Here is a 19,621-nt window from a genome sequence, read left to right as displayed (position 1 = left end):
TTCTTCTGTGGGAGCCCACATGTAAAGGGAACCTGCTAAGAAATCATAGTCTTGTAGCTAAGATCCTAGCTCCAGGAGTCTTGTGGTTTTCTGCTCATGGAAGAATGTTCTTGTGATCTCCCTGGTTCCATAGAAAAGCTTGGCCCAAGGGTGGGATATTGAGGAGTGTCCAGAAAGCCCAGAGCGACAGCTGGGGAGAGGTGTGGTTCTCCAGTCCCAGTGCAGGCATTGGGTGCCGAGCTGAAACCCCGCTGCAGTCCCTGGAGCAGATGTGTTGGTCAGCCCTCTCTTGACAGCGACCCTCGTGGCTTCCTAAAAAATGTCTGACCTGACCTGTACGGAGAGGCAGCATTTGTGCCCAGAGGATATTACTCAACAACTACAAAACTTTTTTTTGCACATAGTCGGAGCAGGTCTTGTTCAGTGCATGCTAGCAGCAAATCCTCTAATGAAAGCTATAGTTTCAGTAATTCTTCGTGGTGCTTCTGTTCCAGCTTTCAGCAAGCTCAGCAAGTACTCTGAATCTTTCAGAATCAGGCTATGCAGTGAGAAAATGTTAGCACAAGTGTTTAGATAAAGATACTGCCATCAGTTTAGCATTACTTTTGCAACCAATACTAAAGTCAGGAAATGTAAAAACTGACTTTCCTGGTAATGGTTTCTACTTTGCTTTTTTTTATTTCTGGGCTTTGTTGTTGTTGAGTTTTTTGGTTTTTTTTTTTTTTTAAGTAAAGTCAACTTCCACATGTAAGCAAGAAGGAAGCTTCAAAGTCAGACAATGTACACTTGCATTTCTGAAGTTTGTACTACTTTTTTTAGTCACAGTTTGAACACTGTGTTTTGTCTTGCTTTCATTCTGCATGTGTCTGTGTACCATAATTATTCTGTAGGTGTAAAGGCCTCTGTCTTATCTCAAACAGAGGGTTTGCCTCAGCCGTTTTACTTTTATTCCCCATACTGCAAGGCCAGCCTTTTTGCACCTGATGAAAAATAACGCTTCTACTTAATTATTAGGAATGAGCTGCAAAATAAAAAACTTTTTTTTTTGGTTTGTCAGCTTGACAGTAACCTCATAGCAGAAATTGTTGTTAAACAACAAACCAGGCCACACCCCTAATTGTAATAAATTACATTGCATGGGCTTAAAGACATCTAGCAGGTGTTCTTTTAGTTCACTCCACAAGAAGCACAGATGTGGGAAGTTGCCTGGCATTTAGCCTCCTGGTTTTTGGATTGGGTGTTTCATTTATTGCATGATGGCAAACAAGTTAAAAATCTGTTGAATCTGTCACTGGTTTTTAAATTCTTTAACCAAGGCAGATTTTTTTCATGGCTGGTTCACCCTTGTGGTTGTCACCTGCTTCGGGATGTTGAGAGCCATTCTTTATTTTACCGTGTCCCGTGCAGCCCTGAAATTCCTAGCTATGTGTCCTACATAAGGAGAAAGTTGTGTGGCTCACTGAACAGACATTTCTATGATCCTTAAGACTTCTCTCCTATACTTTATTTCTATATAAGCTGTTCTTCATAATTACAGAACCGCAGAAGTCCTTTTCTTTTGGGAGTGTATCCCATAATACCAGGATACAGTTATTTTTTCCCCTAAGCCTTGGGTTAGCTTCTCTGTAGATGTATGTCCACTCTTCCGCTCAACTTAGCAGCTGTGAGGTTCAAAGCCCTTCATGCAGGCAGGGTAGCAGGACTGTGCAACTCCAGGCAACAGTGGAGGCTTGAAGGCATTGCCAGAACTCTTACTCCATGTTACAGCACCACGTGGCTAATTGTGGCTTGGGAGATGTGAAGCGCATCCCACTTCTCTTCAGGTCACTCCACAGCAATCACTGCAAATGACTTTTAAACACCTGTTAGAGAAAAAGAGAAAGATGCAAGGAAGGAAAAACACTTTAAATGGTTAAAGAGTTAGCTTCCACCTGATTTGCTGACCCTTTTATATGCAGTATTGCTCCCCAGTTGATGGTAAAGGAGGTTTTCTCATTTCAGAGCTAAACATCGCTTCAGTTTGAGAAGTTTCTCCTCCCTTTCACTCACCCAGGGACCCCTGCCTTCACAGCGGCTTAGATCTTTCCTATCCTTTTAAGGCAGAATCAAATTTAGGTGGCAACACGTTGTTATTCAAATACTGGCTCTCCAGTCACTGATGGCTCAGCTGGGAGAGAAGCCACAGGCTCTGTGCAAAGCTTAGCAGGACCTGCACTTGGTTCCTTTGTTAGATTTCTGTTTGCCTTAAATTTTGGAGGGTGCTTAAATGCTTTGCCATATAAGGCTATCTTTTCCTATCAGGGCGTTGAGACTTAGCTGCAGCTGAAATACAATCATCTTTCTTAAGGGATGATACTGCCTGTAGAAGGTTGCTCTCACAGTATTTTAAACAGCAGCTTTTAGTGCCGTATTGTCAGTTGTACTCCACTGGTGTTTTTTACTAATCATAAACACACCTGAGGGGAGATAAATACATTCCTGCCAACGCTGAGATGCTGCAACTTTAAAAAGCTTGTTATTCTGTTGGGTAAATCAATGTGACTTTGTCTCCTTCCATTTCCACTAGCAGAGGAATTACAGTGCTGCAGTAATAAAGAGCAAAACGGTGTAAATTCACCTGTTCGCTGCTCCGGGCCGTTTGATAAGAAATGAGTGAACTCTAAATCACAGGGATTGGAAGTGGATAAACCACACTTACCTCACCTTGATTCGGTCTTGTGTTTTTTTTATTTTTTAAAAACCTTACAATAGTATGGCAAAGCTACCTCTTCGTCTTGTAGAGCCTGGCAAAACTGTTACTCCTTATTTCCCTTGAAAGGAAAAAGATGCCTGTGTACCCTGACTTGCACGGATTTGGTTAGAGTCATTAGTGACAGAAGTGGGATGGGTGCTATTTTTAATCACGAAGCTCAGCACACATGTTTTCATGTCCCTTCACACCAGCGCGTTGTAACCTAAACCAGGACTTGTTGGATTAGATCCTGGTGACTGAGCCCTAACAGCACGGGGAACGTTTATGTGGCCGTGTTTTCTTCCGCTATCCAGCGTGGGCATTGCTGCCGCGCGGGGGTTGCCGTGGGCTGCACAGGGCGGCTGGCCGCCGGCGGGCTCGGTCCCCTGCCCCCGCTTCCCTGGCGCGCTGCCAGGGCTCTCGCTTCCCCGGGGCGAGGCGGGATTCCCGCCGCTCCGCGTGGGCCTTTGGGGGGCCTGAATGGAGCCTGCGCTGCCCGCCGGGGCTGGCGGGACAGGGCGGCTGTCCGGGCCGCTGGGTGCTGCGCGCAGCGCCGGCTCCGGCCTCCCTGAGAAGGGATCCCGCGCACCCTGCCACCACCCGCGGCGGCCCGGCCGGCCCTGGGGCGCTCCCGCCGCAGCAGCCGTTGTAGGCGGTCACGGCACACCGGCTGAGCGGCGCTGAGGCCCCCAGCCCTGCGGGTGACAGCCGAGGTGGACGGCGGGAGCAGCTCGCCACCGCTGCCCGCCTCTGGCGGGAGGGGCGGCGGAGCCCAGTGCCCCCCGCCCTGCCGCAGCCGCCGCGGTGGGGCGCGGGCTGTGGACCGCTGCGGCCACCTGCCGGTCGCCCCCGGGGCCAGCCCGGGCAGGCCCTGCCCGCACCGGCGCCCCCCGCGGCACCGCGCTGCCTTCATCCAGCACGCCCCTCGCACCTCGAGAGGCGCTTGTTGCCCGAGGCGGCTGGCCCCTCGTGGTTACAAAAGCTTCAGCATCCGTCTGCAGGTGTGCCAAAGCAGCCGTCGCAGTCAGCTAGCGTGGCGGTCACACAGATCTTGAGGAAAGAATGCCCTGGGCCCAGCTTTCAGGCAGCAAAGCCTCGCAGCAGCTGTGGAGCTGGCTGTAAATCCCCACCGTGATGGCCCAGCTGCTGCTCAGGGCCAGGCAGTAGAAGAAGCCGTGGCTCCGGTGAGGCCTACCGCGCAGCTCTGAGCAGGCAGAGCCCCTGCGCCGGCTCGCTTCCATGTGGCCTGTAACCACTTCTGCTGCCACAGCCCCAGTCACGCAAGGATCCGGCGATGCTTGGGAAGGAGCCTCTGCCTGCCTTTGCTGGGTGAGAGATGAAGGGTGGGGAAGTTCAGAGGCTGGGCCAGAGGGCAGTGCCAGAACAGGCCAGAGCTTACTCCCATTGCCCTGAGCTGCTCTGTCCTCTCTGTCCCCTGCTCGGGTCATGAACTGTTTCCAGCTGTGATTTTGTGTATAACGTACCTATTTTTAAACTTTTTCTCCACAGTTTATTTATGATGAAAAAGTTTCCTGGTAAGTCAATCCCTTTTCATTTTTTTCTGATTATACCACAAAAGCTTCAGTAAGTAGGGTTCATCAGGAGAAGAGGGTAAAGTTAAAAAGTTCTGCAGGGTGATTCAGGCAGCAGTTTCCTGCTGCGTGAGAAACCTCTGCACAAGATAGGCTAGAATAACTCATTTTCTGAGCCAGAGGAAAACCTAGGAGAGTGTCACTTGGACTGTTTACCAATACAGTGGTGGCAGTGGGTGCCCTCTGCCCACCCTGCAGCAGCCTGGGGATGGCATTGTGCTCAGCAGAGGCAGAAACTGCTCTTTGGGTGCTGGTGTCCCAGGGATTTCAGCCACCTGGGAATGGAAGGGGCCACCCAAGCAGTCTGATAACCGTGTTGTGCAATATAAGTGCTCCAATGTTTGGATTTTTAATAATTTAATATTTTTAAAAATAAAAGCTCCTAAGGCAATTTCAAAAAGTGAAAGATTGATTTAAAGAAAGAAAAAAAGAAAAACAAAATGCATAGATGTTAATGTCTCGATGAATGTGCTTAAATGTACTGCAGTAGGTATGGTAGGTTAGGAGGGCTTCAAACATTTTTAAAAGTGTACTTTCAGTTGTTTTGCTTTCATGGTTTTGTTTGCAGCACCTCTCAGGGCTTGTAAAGTGACAGTGGTAGCTTTGATTTCATGCACAGCCAGTATTATTTAGATTACAAGCACTAGGGGGAGTCAGGCTTTTTGGGTTGCATGTTTTCTTAAACTTTTCTCAGTAGGGGATTTATGTTTGATTTCAGAAAAGGATTTCTGAAACACTTGAGTTTTGCAATGGCTTGTTTTTCTTTGTTTTGTTTTGTTTTTTAAACTAAAATTGACTCAAGACCCAATTGTATTCGTCTGTGACCTTCAACTAAAACACATCAATGCGGAAACTGAGTATTCAACTGCCAGAATCAGGGAATGAGATATTGCTATGGTTAGTGCAGTGTCTCAGAATCCATAAAGAGGAAATGGCCCATGACTCTATTAGTATATAGCATTCTGATAATGGATGATTTCCACAAAGACTAGCAGTTTGCCATAGGATATGCTATCCATATTGCAGCATTTTGGTCAATGAAAAAAGTTACATAGAAACAAGTTCTGCAAGTCACATGCTATTTGGTTTTCATACAAACTTCATTGATTTGTTACAGAAAAAGTGGAGAAAAAAACTGACGATATCTAGTCGGCAGTTTCAACTGCTGCTTGTTGCATTCTCAGTGGTTATGCAGCAGCAGTAGCAAAAGAGGAGCTGCCCCTTGTTCAGGTTGTCTCAGCATGATCAGTGTGCTTTAGCATACTCAAAAAGCCCAACGACCTTCTTCAGACCCGTGCAGGCAGGGCAGGATGGCCACTCCCCACACTCTGCCACAGTCATCACAGGTATTGTCCTTACAGAAGTGTATGTGTTCCTTGAGTGCATGATTTGTTTGCTGAACTTGTAGGTTTAGTCACTTGTTCTGATGGAGTTGATTTGGCCAAGTAAAACCAGAGCAGAAGTCAGGAAAACAAAGGGGACATCACACATCGGGGGGTGTGCCATTTCTTTACTCCTCCCCTTTTCTAGAAGTGTGTTAAGAGCCCAAGAGAGTCAAGCCTTTCTTCAAATTTGTGGCAAGACAGATGGGGAATGGCTGAACCCAAGCAGCTGACTGTCGTGGCCTGCTCTCATGTGTTTTCTGTATTGCTCTTGTTTGCAGGTGGGAGTCCTTAGTCTTAGTGCTGATGTATATCATCTACATCGTTATCATGAAGTAAGTCAAACAACCCTTGGCTTGTTTAGGTTGTAAGGCATCCTCCTCCAGTGCTTTTTCAGAGGTTGTAGAGGTAATTAAAGGGAGCCACAGGCTGTGGGCAGGGCTTCCATTGCGTCACCCAGCTTGCATGCCAGCTGCACCTCCAACGGCAGGGGTTAAAGCACCTTGCCCTGTCATGTACTTATCTATAATTGATCCTGATGAGGCAGGAAGGGGCTTCTTATCCCCATAGTACAGATCTGAGTATCAGACATCTAAAGGTCTACACCAATACATGCAGCATGGGCAGCAAACAGGAGGACCTGGAAGCCATTGTGCAGCAGGAAAACTATGACATAGTTGCCATCCTGGAAGTGTGGTGGGGTGACTCGCACAACTGGAGTGCTGCAATGGATGGCTGTAAACTCTTCAGAAGGGATAGGCGAGGAAGGAGAGGTGATGGGGTAACCCTGTATGTTAGGGAGTGTTTTGATTGTCCAGAGCTTAATGATGGTGATGACAATGTTGAGTGTTTATGGGTAAGAATCAGTGGGAAAGCCAACAAGGCATGTATCGTGGTGGGAGTCTGTTACAGACCACCCAACCAGGATGAAGAGGCAAACGAAATATTCTATAAGCATCTGGGAGAAGTCTCACAATCGTTAGCCCTTGTTCTTGGGAAGGGACTTCAACTTAATCAGCTGTCTGCTGGAAATACAATACAGCAGAGAGGAAACACTCTAGGAGGTTCCTGGAGTGTGTGGAAGAGACCTTCCTGGCCCAGCTGGTGAGGGAGCTAGCTAGGGAAAGCATCCCATGGGACCTGTTTTTTTGTGAACAGAGAAGGTCTTGTGGGTGATGTGATGGTGTGAGACTGTCTGGGGCATCTGTAGTGATCATGAAATGAGTAGAGTTTTTGATTCTCAGAGAAGTAAGGAGAGGGGTCAGCAGAACTGCCACCTTGGACTTCTGGAGGGCAGACTTTGGCCTGTTGGGGAGACTGGTTGACAGAGTCCCTTGGAAGGCAGTCCTGAAGGGCAAAGGAGTCCAGGAAGGCTCAACATGCTTCAAGAATGAAATCTTAAACATGTGTGAACAGGCTGTCCCTGTGTGCCAGAAGACCAGCCAGCAAGGATGAATACTGGCCTGGCTGAGGAGCAGGCCACTCAGGAGAGCTACAAGGATGTTGTGAGGTTATGCAGGGAGAAAATTAGAAGGACCAAAGCCTAACTAGAACTTAATCTGACTACTGCTGTAAAAGACAATAAAAAATGTTAATATAAATACATTAGCAACAAAAAGAGGGCTAAAGAGAATCACCATCCTTTATTGGATGTAGGGGGAAACACAGGACAAACGATGAGGAAAAGGCTGAGGTACTTAATGCCTTCTTTGCCTCAGTCTTTAGTAGGAAGACCAGCTGTTCTCTGGGCACCCAGCCCCCTGAGCTGAAAAACAGGGATGGGGAAAAGAATGCAGCCCCCACAATCCAAGTGACCTGCCACACCACCAAGACAGCACAAGCCTGTGGGGGTGGGTGGGACCCAACCCCCACCCACCCCAGGGTACTTAGGGAGCTGGCAGCAGTGCTTACCGAGCCACTTTCCATCATTTATGAGAGTCCTGGCCAACTGGGGAGGTCCCCATTGACTGGGGGTCAGTCAACGTGATGCCCATCTACAAGAAGGGCTGGAAGGAGGATCCAGGGAGCTATGGGCCTGTCAGCCTGACCTCGGTGCCGGGGAAGGTTATGGAGCAGATCATCCCGAGTGCCATCATGCAGCACCTACAGGACAGCCAGGTGACAAGGCCCAGCCAGCATGGGTTTATGAAAGGCAGGTCCTGCTTGGCTGACCTAGTCTCCCTCTGTGACAAGGTGACCGGCTTAGTGGATGAAGGGACAGGCTGTGGGTGCTGCCTGCCTAGACTGTAGTAAAGCCTTTGACAGTGTTTCCCACAGCGTTCTGCTCGAGAAACTGGCTGTTTGTGGCTGGGATGGGTGTACGTGAAGCTGGTAAAAGGCTGGCTGGGTGGCCAGCACCAGAGAGTGGTGGTGAGTAGAGTTACATCTTGTGGTGGCCTGTCACAGGGGGTGTCCCCAGGGCTCGGTGCTGGGACCTGTCCTGTTTAACGTCTTTATCAGTGCTCTGGAGCAGGGGATCAGGTGCACCCTCAGTAAGTTCACAGGTGACACCAAGCTGGTGGGGAGTGTTGATGTACCAGAGGGCAGGGGCCTCTGCAGAGGGACCTGGGTAAGCTGGACCAAGGGGCCGAGGCCATCTGTATAAGGTTCAGCACGGCTCGGTGCCCCCATGGGCTGGGGCAGGGGGCTGGAGAGCTGCCCGGTGGGAAAGGGCCTGGAAGGCTGGCTGATGGCTGGCTGAGTGTGAGCCGGCAGTGCCAGGTGGCCAAGGAGGCCAACAGTGTCCTGGCTTGTGTCCCAAATCGTGTGGCCAGCAGGACCAGGGCAGTGACCGTCACCCTGCGCTCGGCACTGGTGCAGCTGCCCCTCGAACCCTGGGTTCAGTTTGGGCCCCTCACTACAAGACAGACACAGAGGGGCTGGAGCGTGCCCAGAGCCCCCAGGGGGGCTGGGGAAGGGGCTGGGGCACAGCTCTGCTGGGGAGTGGCAGTGGGGGCTGGGGGTGTTCAGCCTGGAGAGGAGGGGGCTCAGGGGGGACCTGATCGCTCTCCACAACTCCCTGAGAGGAGGCTGTAGGCAGGGGGGGTCGGTCTCTTCTCCCAAGTCACAAGCGACAGGACAAGACTGAACGGCCTCAGGTTGTGCCAGGGGAGGCTTAGACTGGGTATTAGGAGAAATGTCTTCACCAAAAGGGTGGTCAGGCCCCGGAACAGGCTGCCCAGGGAGGTGGTGGAGTCTCTGTCCCTGGAGCTATGATGTGTAGATGCAGTGCCTAGGGACATGGTTCAGTGGTGGGCTTGGCGGTGCTGGGTTAATGGTTGGACTGAATGATCTTAAAAGTCTTTTCCAATCTAAACGATTTTGTGATTCTGTCATTTTATGCTTTACGGATCTTATTCTGTGTGAACTGACCAAGGCTAATGCAGCAACTGTATGGCAGAGCAGAGAACCAAATCCATCTCTGAGTCCCACCAGAGCAGCCTCTTCTGTCTTTGCTTTAGCATTCCTATTCAGAAATAAACACACAGAAGATTCCAGTCTACTTTTTATGGGTGCAAAACTCCATAGCAATTTGTTCTTGACTGCTTGGAGTAAAACTACAGCACAATCAACATTGATTTTCTGAGCATCTGGCTTGTGCAACTTCTTTCACACAAGTTCATGCTAGCAAAGCTAGTCTGTTCTGCTGTGTGGTTCCCCTCCTCCTGCCTTGTTTTTAAAAGCCAATAGAAAGGAAACCCAGATTTAAACTGGAACATTCAACAAAACCTACCAGCTGCCAAGCACACCAGTGGTCTTGTCTGAACAAGTAAGAGTAGAGATTTGTTTTGAAATGATGAATAGAGTAAATATTGTGAGAGCAATTCTCAGTGAGAACAGCAAAACACTCAGGCTAGGTTGAAGGGAAAATGAGTCAGAATTTATCTCACTTCTAATACTTAGAAACTTTTCCTTTAACATGGAGGGTGGCTTCACCCTTGCAACAAGTAACTGACCATCAAAACAGACAGTTTTAATGTTTGAATCTAAAATGTGTTGGTTTTTTTTTCTGAAAGCAATGCCATAACATTTCAGATGTTTCAGACCTGTTTGGATATAGCTGTTGAGGTTGTTGGTCTGGTTAGGGACCTCAGGCAGGCGTTCACAGTGGTCTGCCCTTGCCTTTGCGTGTCATGGTGGGGTCCTTGACTCGTGTTTCTGTCAGCTCCTTGGCTACTCTAAATAAAATAAGAAATAAAGTTTTTCCCCTCCCCCTGCCCTCACCCCCACGAAGATGAGATGGAGGTGGATCTTAGCATATGGTCTTGTGTTCCTGTGGTAGGTCTTCACAGGTGAAACAACACTCATGCTCTGGTGTGATTAAAAAAATAAATTTGGAAATTGCATATTCAGAATATTAATTACACATAATACATAAGCATACGTGTCTTTGAAGATTCATGTCTTGTATCTTTCATTGCCTTCTGGGTATGGAGAGATTACATTGTATACGGTTTAGTTAGAGCTCTGGCATACTGTGGCTGGATTTCCTTAAAACCAGAGGGGTTTTCTTCCCTCCCTTAGCTGGATCACAGAGGATATGAGTCTAGGAAAGGAAGAATGTCAAGAAATCCACATAGAAGAAGCAAAGGTGCATCTAGACTTTATTTCATTTGTGCAGGTACAACTCAACCATACATCACTGCTTTGAAAGGAAGACAAAAAACTCTGCAAATATGGTGAACGGTTTAGCAAATAACACAGAAATGGACGATAACAGCAGCTGCGATGCCACAGTGGTATTACTAAAGAAAGGTAACTGTTCCAGTAAGTCACCCTGCTTGCTTGCATCATTCTGCATGTTTGCAAGTTTGTCTGCTAGTCGTGTGATGTGGACTGCTGCTGTCTTATCAGCCGTGAAAATGGGCAGGGAAGTGGCATTTTTGTAACCACCCCTGCCAGATGACCATGGGCCCTGTGCCTGGGGGCACAGTGCGGTGACCCAGCCACCACATCCTTTGCCACTTAGGCAGCTCAGGTCTCCTCTGGACAATTCTTGCTGCTGGACAAGTCCCTGGCTGAGAGGAGTCCTCCAGCTTCAAGCCTGACTTGCCCAGGGCTACTTATTTAGACGCATGCCATTGTAAGTTGTCCTGTGAGGCTGTTAAACTGCACTGAAGGTGCCCGATAACATCTAGTATGACCAGTTAAATTTAACTCTATTCCAAAGCAGCATAAACTGAGCAGGGAAAAAGGGCCTACTTGTACTAGCGTGTACTTTCCCCCCCCAGTGAAGGGAGAGCGGGGACTCTGTGCTGGTCTAGGTAGTGTGCTCTTACTGCACATGATGTCTTGAATGTGCACAACTTTAAGTGGATTTCACATTGGCTGAAATCTGCTCCCATTTGACTTTAGTCATAATTACATATAAAAATGATTGTATTTCTTCAGCTAAAAAAAAATTCACCTGCTCTGTAGCTCAACAGCAGTAGTTCAATGTGTGCATTTGCAAGCATGCGCTAAACTATATTTAGAGAGGCTATTTTTTTAATCTTTGCAACAGTCAACAATCATGTGCAGTATGATTGGGATTTATAGGCACCTATCCTCAGGAATAACACACCACCCCCACACCGCCCAGTCACTGGTTTAACCTGAGAAGGAGTTCTGTCTTGTCTAAAGCATTCCTGGTCTCTGACTACAGGTAGGCTGCCCTTTCTCTTCTGCTGGACTTAAAAAAAAATAATAACAAAAATAGGTGTTTCTTCCAGCAAACAGTGATTAAAAGACATCGTGTGTGTATATAGTAAGCAACTAATCATGAAATGTAGAGGGGTTTATTTGCTGACATGAAACCCTTTGAGTCTACCAGAGGCCAGCTATCAAGATACTGCCTTGTTGCTGAGGGAAGGCTTTTGTGAGTGCTTCGCACTCTGATTTGGGGAAGCTGCTTTTGTGGGAACACCTATCTGTAGCCTGAGGCTCTCAACAGTGAAACTGTTCTGGCAAGATGACTACGCTCTGTACCAGTGAAGCTGGACTGGTAAAATTCAGTAAGCATAAACTCAGGCCTTAGTCATCTAAGTTTACCTGGTGGCCTCAGGGTTATGCACAAATGAGCCAGTTCTGATTGTGGGATTTGGTTTAAGTCTCCCCAGAATGCATCTTTGCATGACACTGCTCAGCTACTGGTATTTTTTTGTTGTTCTGGACACTTGTGGTTACTCAAACTGGCTGAGAAAGGAGGGTGAAAAAATTGCATCATTTTCTTACAGATTGTTCCTGTACAGGCAGGTGCTCTGCTGTCCACACTTGCCAGTAGCGTGGGGTCGCAGCGCCCATTGTAACAGATTGCCTGAGGGTTCAAACACTGTTGTTTCTATTCCAAAGCCTTTTCTGAACAGAGTACCAAAAAGAATCAAACAGAAGAATTTCTGTGTTTGGGGCAGTTCCCCCAAGTGCCATGCAGGAAATGCCAGCATGGAAGAAGTCACAAGGAAAAGCTGACTGGCTGGTTTGAATTTTTTTTTAATATGAATGACCCCACATTTACCTACCCTAGTTCATGGAAACCTCAGTCAAAAAAAAAAAAAATGACACTAAGGCTGAGGAGATACTCTTCTGTAAGACTAACAGTGATGGTAATAAATAGTAATGCCATGAAACATTTGCCAGTGTTCAGCACTGATTTTAATAAACCAGAGCAGAGATGTGTCAGGGAAGACCTCCGGTTTCCCTGCTGCCAAGTCCAAAGTCCCCAAGTCCCAGAATTCACAGCCTGAGGTAGCATCCAGGCACAGAAAGGATGGATGCTGGCCCTGTGCCACCCCAGAGGGTAACAGGCACTGGCTCTGTGCCCCAGGTGGATCACAATTCAGGTGCCTGCCTCTGTGTTCTTGTTCTTTGCTCCTGCACTTTGGGTTGCACCCCATGGACCGGCATGTGTGCTTGCTGCCAGGTTTGATGGCACTTTCCAGCTTTGAGCTGTGAGCCCAGGAAGCAGGAACCTTCTTTTCATTTGCGCTGGTGTCCTGCAGGAACACAGTGACAATTTCCTCACCCCTATGTATGGCTGGTTAATGGTGAGTGAGGCCAGTATCCTCACAGAAGCGCAGATTATAACTGTGGAATTAATGCAGTTTACTGTCGCACCATTTCCGCCTTAGCGGAATAGCTCCTGTGGAAGCAGTGATATGCCTAATGCAGGCCTGTGATGAACTGTGCAGAGTAGATTTAATTCTCTGTAATGAGCATGAGTGAAGATACGATGCTGGCGATTTCTTTAAATACAGAAATTAAGGTCAGAGGAGGTATATTTTGCATGGTGGTAGCTGAAGGAATGGTTCTTACAAAGGACTTCTGGAACCTGTGGGTTTATTCTTCTAAGAGCCACACAGTGCAGAGAGAGAGAGAGAGAGACTGCTGGAAGGCCTCAATTTCTTTTTGTTGCTTGGCTGCAGGAAATTTCCACCGTAAAGCCTCAGTGATCATGGTGGATGAGCTGCTGTCTGCCTACCCACACCAGCTTTCATTTTCTGAGGCTGGGCTCCGGATCATGATAACCAGCCACTTCCCTCCCAAAACACGTCTCTCCATGGCCAGCCGCATGTTAATCAATGAGGTATGTCTTTTATCTCCCCCCACCTCTTGTTTTCCTTCTGAATTTGCCTTTTCCTATAGCAGTGTTTGGGTCAAAATCGAACTTGTGTTTCTTCTGGATCCCTGATAACATTTTCCCAGGTTTTATCCTTTTGACACTGACTTCATTAAATCATCACTTGGTGTCTGTGCCCATGGAGATTTTAGTAGAGAAAGTTTCGAGCTGTTATGTGGTTATGTTACCTGTAGCTGTTGCTCACAGGAGGTGCCCCCCTGCGTTGATCTGACATTAATATGGTTTGCACTTATTTAATATTATGGCACTCACTGAGTCAGCACTTAGTCTGGCCCTGATCTTGTAGTACTCCTGGAGTAATTTCTGCAGCCACTGGGCCTGCTTTTATAGAAGTAGTGTATGTGAGATTTATCTAGTCATCTGCAAGCAGGCATCACATTATACCTGCTCAAAATTCATCCCTTTTGCTTTTAAAGCCAAATTTTTAAAGAACTCTGCACATCTCTCTTTCTCTGTTCCTCCCTTTATCTTTAAAAAATTAAATTAAAAAAAAATCTTTCATCAAGAGTTTGTGCCTGTATTTGCAGAGACAAAGGCTGATCAACAGCAGGACTTACACCAATGGTGAGTCAGAAGTAGCAATCAAAATACCTATCAAGCACGTGGTTGAGAATGGAACAGGCCCCAGCAACTCTGCCGAGCGGGGCGTGAATGGCACGCGGCGGGATGAAGACATGGCTGAGGCTGGGAACGAGACAGAGAATGAGAATGAGGATAATGAGAACAATGAAAACGATGAGGAAGAGGAAGATGACGATGACGATGATGACCATGAAGGACCATACACACCTTTTGACCTACCCAGTAAGAAGTTCCTGGGTTTGTGTTGTTCCAGAAAGCAAAATTCAGTTTGGGTGTGCCAGAAAGCATTGCAGATGCGTGTTGAGGTAGAAGTGCCTGCAGCTTGCTGTGTAGCTCCTGGTCACAGGCAAAAGATGAGAGGAACTGGGAAGTGGCAGGAACTTCTCAGGGTACAGACTCCCGGGCTTGGACACTCCTCTGCTGCAGCTCGTGCATCGGCCCAGTGCTGCTATTTCAGTCAGAGGGGAGAGGCAGCAATCTCCATGGAGTGGTTCCTGCCCCCAGAACCTAGTTCACTGTCTGGAGAGACCCGTCTCTCTCTGCTGACTGGAAAGGGAGATGAGGGTGGTGGGGCCACTGGCAAGGTACCTGAATGCAGGTCAGATGTGTCTGCATCTAGGTCTTAGCTTTGCTGGGGAATGGGGTGCACTCTTAGGTCAGTGGTAAGGTATAGTGCTAGCAGAGACAAGGCAGTGGTGTTGCTGATGCAGAGCAGAGACAAAAGAAGGCCCTGGGCACCTCTGCTTCCTGCTGTTAACTAAGTGCAACCACAGTGTCTTCTCTTTCTGGGGGGCTTAGAAAATCAGAACAGCTATGTGACTTGTGAAAAACCGCATGTGCCTACAGGGTGGCAATCTTCTTTTTGCCAAGTCCCTCTTACCCCATCAGGCCTCTAGTCCCAGGATGATTATAACATATCCCTGCCCTACCTTTGACTCACAGTTGCCACAGCTGGCAACATCTGCTGGGTTGCAGACAAGCCACAAGACTGTAGGGACTGGTCCTGCTCTTTACAGGTGAGGTATGTTTTTAGAAACTCCCGTTCAGATCTCCTCACTCAAACAGCATAGCTGTAGTTTGAGTAAGGAAAAAACCCTGAGCCTTGAAGTAATTTAGATGGCCTATGGACTGTGACACTTAAGTTCATAGCTGGCAAAGGTTGCCGTGGTCCTCTGGCAATCTCTGGTACAAACCCCTGCTCAGAGCACATTGCCCCAGGCTGTGTCCATTTGAGTTTCAATTATCTGTAAGGATGGAGGTCCCACAGTCTTTTTGGGTACCTGTTCCAGTGTTTCACCACTCTCATGGTAGGAAAAAAAAAAAAAGAAAATGCATGACTTATGGTAGCATCTATTCTGAATTTTCCTTACTGCAAGTTGAGTTCATTGGCTCTTACAATTCCATTGTGCACTTCTGTGAAGGGCCTGGTGTCATCTTTTCTGTACCCTCCCACTGGGTGGTTGAATATGGATTGGATCTCCTTCCAGAACTTGCCTTTTATGTGGTAGCTGTAAGTAGTGTGCCCAGGGAGGGCAGCAGATGTGCTCTGACCCATTATTTAACAAACTCTCAGGGAGGAACTTCATACTCTTTCCCTGTGCTCCTCTCTGCCCTCCAATCTCTGCCATCACTCTGTGATCTTCCAAACAAAAAATGTCTTGTCATTATCTCCTTGGATAGCAGTTAGGCTGAAGTGTCCCTGGCATCTTGTTTGTTAATATTAACAAAACAATAATATTCTGGACTAAAGCAGACTAGCATTGTGATTGTTTCTTTTTTTTTTCTTTCTTCTTTTTTTTCTTTGTGGTGTTTTTTGTTCTGCTTTACAGCTGGCAAGATAGAAATCTTGAAGTGGCTCTTCACATGGCCACTGAGTTTTGTCCTGTACTTCACAGTGCCCAACTGTAACAAACCACACTTGGAAAAATGGTTCATGGTTACCTTTGCTTCTTCTACCCTCTGGATTGCAGCCTTCTCCTACATGATGGTGTGGATGGTATGTACCAACTGAAGCATAAACCACAGCCTGGGAGAAGTATCAGAAGTGGTTTTGTCAGCTTAGGGAAATGTGTGGGAAGTTCTGCATACCTGAATTTTTAGATGAGAAACCTCAAGCAAGTCTGCTTCCATTTCTATTAGACCTGGCTGCACTCAGAGAAGATAATTAGGGGCCAGTAGCCATGGCCTTTGAACTTGATTCAGGGCTGGAATTTTACCCGGTTTCTTTAACGTGGGGAAAAAATTACACATGCACCAGTTTAACACCTTCTTGTCATGCAGGATAGTGTAAGGAAGTCCTGATGCTAGTAAGAATCTGGCCTCTCTAGCTTTTCCTTTTCGTGAAGCAAGCAAGCTTGAGAGACAGTTATGAATGATAACACTTTGAACTCAGCATGAACAAAAGCATGATGTTCAGCCAAATTCTTGCACAGCTACTCCAGCCAACAGGAACTTAGTTCTACCTCATTATTCTAAAGGTAAAAAGGGGTAAATAAAAATGAACACAAGGAAGTCCAAGCATAGTTGGCCTGTTCACGGGGTTTTGTGCACTGGCTGGATAACTGAGCCTGTTAGCTTGCTGCAGGCCTCATTACATGATATGTGTAGGTGAAAAGTCTTAAGTTGTCCTCACTAGGATCACAGTAATAACACAGCATGGATTTTGTTCCTTCTGGGGCAGTCTGTACTCTTAAGCAGAATCAGGCAATGATGGGGCATTGGCATCAAGAGAGGGTCTAACAAGGGAAGCCAGGTTGTGGGCTGCTGCACGTGCAATGTAGTGCATGATTCATGGTCTGTCTCTGCATGGGACCTGAAGAGCATGAAGATACCTCGCAAAAAGCACTGGCCACTTCTTTCCCTGTTAGAAAGGGGGCGGTTACAAAAAAATCTTTGCTGCCTTCACAGTTCATTCTTGCACTAAATGAAAAACCTGCAAACTGATCAAAGCAGTTACAGAAGAGGGGGGTTTATTTTTTGTTTGCAGTAACTCATGTTACCCTGAACAGGAAGTAGAAAGTTATTTTTTTTCTTCTGCTTTTGATCTGCAAGCATGAGGTGTTTTTCGAAAAAAAGCTATCCCAACTTTCTATGGCTGAAAAACTAGAGTCCACAGGGTCACTGTGCTGCCTCTAACATATGGTTCCTATTTCTTGGAGTATGCTGCAGAGTTGAGAAGAGCAATGAAATGTGGCTAGTAGGAAATGGGCATCATTAGGCAAAGGCATCCAAAATTTAAAAATTTTAATCAATTTGAGGAGCAGTAATTTGTCATAGACTGCATAGCAAAGGAAAGAGGAAATTAAAGGTATTTCTTCTCTGCTAATAGGAAATGTTTGCAGTCACCTGGGGATATGTCCTTGCATATAGCATTTTCATAGTATAATGAACCATAGGGTTGTTTTAGTGTCTGTTTAGCTCTTATTTGTATATAATAATGTCTATAAATTTCAGTCAAGATCAGGAGACTGTTACACAGGGTAGTGGACTACCATATAGTCTTATTTCCAGTTTAGTGTCAGGGAAGTTGTGGGTGAAAGGTGCAGAAGCAGCTAACCAAAGAGGGAATATAGCAGGTAAGTGTTACGGTCTGCCAGATGATGAATATACCAAAAAAGCCTGTCACTGCTTCTCTTTAAAACTGTGAGTTTGCACTGAGCTATAAACTCTGTCTCACTTGAATCTTGCAGAATTGGGCCAAGGAGGTCTCTGATTTTAATTCTTGTAAACAGCTTGACAGTTTATTTCCTCTCCTTAGGTGACAATCATTGGCTACACTCTGGGAATTCCAGATGTGATCATGGGCATCACTTTCTTGGCAGCTGGAACCAGTGTGCCAGACTGCATGGCAAGCCTCATTGTGGCAAGGCAAGGTAAGTTCATCACAGAGATGTCGTACTGCTGTGGAAGAGTTTCCATGTGTTGTCTTCCCTTTTAGGTAGCACAGATGTGACCTGAATGTGAAGGCACACAAAGCCTTTCTTCCGAGGCTGAAATTTAAAACAAGAAGAAGGAAATTAATTATGTTGCTATTGCAAAGCAGCTAACAGGTTCTTAATGATGGAATGGAACAAGTTTTGGTGCTATTGTCAACTTCAGTCCTTCAACATTTTTCTTAATATATCAGTGGTATAGAATTGTTTAGAACATGGCATAAGGGTTTTTCAGGTCACTTTCCAGCTTTTCTCCACAGTCATAAGGGCTGGCAGATACTACTGTTTTTAAGGAAAACTACCCCCTGCCCCTCCACCTTGTGACTCCAACTTTTTTTTTTAAGAGAAAAAGAATGTTGTCAGTACTGCTTTGGGGACCAAAACCAGTAGCTCTTCATTGAAACAACCAGCTACTTAACAGACTACCTGAAGACCTAATCTAATCAGTGCAGTATAGAAACTCCTGTGTCATGGTTACAGTGAAGCATCAAAAGCCCCACTGAGCATGGCACCAGGTTGCAGCCAACACAGCCAGTGGCTGGGGTCCCCACAGCAGCAGAGGATTAGTTGAGAGAAGTTCTTAGATGATTCTAGAAGGTGGATTCAGCCCCTTCAACCCTACTGGCCTTGTATGATGGGGAGGGCAAAGGGGAAAGGGAAGGGGTGGGATGAGAGGGATCTCCCTTAACTCTTTGCCTTAATCCATGGAAATTGTCTGGATTAGCTCAGTTTAAATGTATTTCTGTTTAGAAGTTGAAAGAGTTTTCTGAGACATGTCTAATTGTACATGGTTTCCATTCCTGCAGGTATGGGGGATATGGCTGTGTCTAACTCCATCGGAAGCAATGTTTTTGATATTTTAATTGGCCTAGGCCTCCCATGGGCTTTGCAGACCTTAGCAGTGAATTACGGATCATATGTAAGTCCTATGTTTGTTCACAAGTCTTGTTTGTTTGTTTATTTATTTAAAATAAAGCAGCTCTATTTAGAAAAAAAAAAAAAAAAAAAGACCAAAATTCTGCAGATTGGATTTGAAGAAACAAATAGTTTTGCTCTGTTATGATTTGGGAAATCATAAGGATGCTCCCCATCCTTTGAAGGACAAGTACTTCCATTTCCTCCTTAAAGGCAGCAGTCTGTGCTGAAAAAAGCTAACTCTTCGTGTTTTCACGCACTTGAATATATTTCAAATAAGAAGAATGATCCTATTTTCAATAAGCCAGAGGGGATAAGCACATAAGTGGAAAGTAAAGGATAGAGCAGACCTGTAGGGCTTTTGGTAAGAAGAATTCTAGCGTTACTGAACTGTTAACACATTGGAAGGTAAAAGAAGCTGTTATATAATTGGATATTTCAGAGCGTGACCATTGTCAGGAAACACTGCAAAGCTTTCCTGTTTGAGAAAAACTATTCAAAATGTATGAAGCCATCATGATAAAAGGGACATCCCCTGCCCCCCAAAGTCTCCCTTCTAAAAGGAAGAGCAGGAGATGCCATGAAGTCCTAGAGGGAAGTCACTGTTGCTATTGCTGTTAGCTGGACATCACTCAGACTGCAGGAAGGACAGAGGAAAGATTCTTGATTACAGTCACGGAGTGAATGAAAGTTAAAAGACTGGACAATCACAGGATTGTTGAGGTTGGCAAGTATCTCTGGAGACTGTCTAGTCTCCAACCCTCTGCTCAAAGCAGGGTCAGCTAGAGCAGGATGCTTAGGGCCATGTCTAGTTGGGTCTTGAATACCTCCCAGGATGGAAACTGCAAACTGCACAGCTGCTCTCAGCAGCC

The 19,621-nt window shown here is 46.5% G+C and overlaps 1 protein-coding gene across 10 annotated transcripts in view; it reads left to right on the top strand.

Moving 5' to 3' along the window:
- Positions 1–19,621, top strand: part of LOC101920172 (sodium/potassium/calcium exchanger 3) — a 280,196-nt gene that overhangs the window by 138,062 nt on the left and 122,513 nt on the right. For 8 of the 10 annotated variants that reach the window (XR_008749300.1, XR_008749303.1, XR_008749302.1 and 5 more), the window contains exons 8-15: positions 4,241–4,266; positions 5,987–6,040; positions 10,327–10,472; positions 13,106–13,266; positions 13,848–14,124; positions 15,732–15,898; positions 17,660–17,774; positions 18,641–18,753. Coding sequence is in view for 6 of the 10 variants with exons in the window: in XM_055816643.1 (XP_055672618.1) it covers positions 4,241–4,266; positions 5,987–6,040; positions 10,327–10,472; positions 13,106–13,266; positions 13,848–14,124; positions 15,732–15,898; positions 17,660–17,774; positions 18,641–18,753 (1,059 nt within the window). In the remaining 4 variants the exon portion in view is untranslated. The remainder of the gene's footprint in view (positions 1–4,240; positions 4,267–5,986; positions 6,041–10,326; positions 10,473–13,105; positions 13,267–13,847; positions 14,125–15,731; positions 15,899–17,659; positions 17,775–18,640; positions 18,754–19,621) is intronic. The other 2 variants (XM_055816642.1, XM_055816646.1) reach the window with 1 other exon arrangement.

Source organism: Falco peregrinus, chromosome 11, assembly GCF_023634155.1.
Source record: "Falco peregrinus isolate bFalPer1 chromosome 11, bFalPer1.pri, whole genome shotgun sequence".
Lineage (NCBI taxonomy): Eukaryota > Metazoa > Chordata > Aves > Falconiformes > Falconidae > Falco > Falco peregrinus.
The sequence above is the reverse complement of the archived record's forward strand: the minus strand, read 5'-3'. Positions and strand labels throughout refer to the sequence as shown.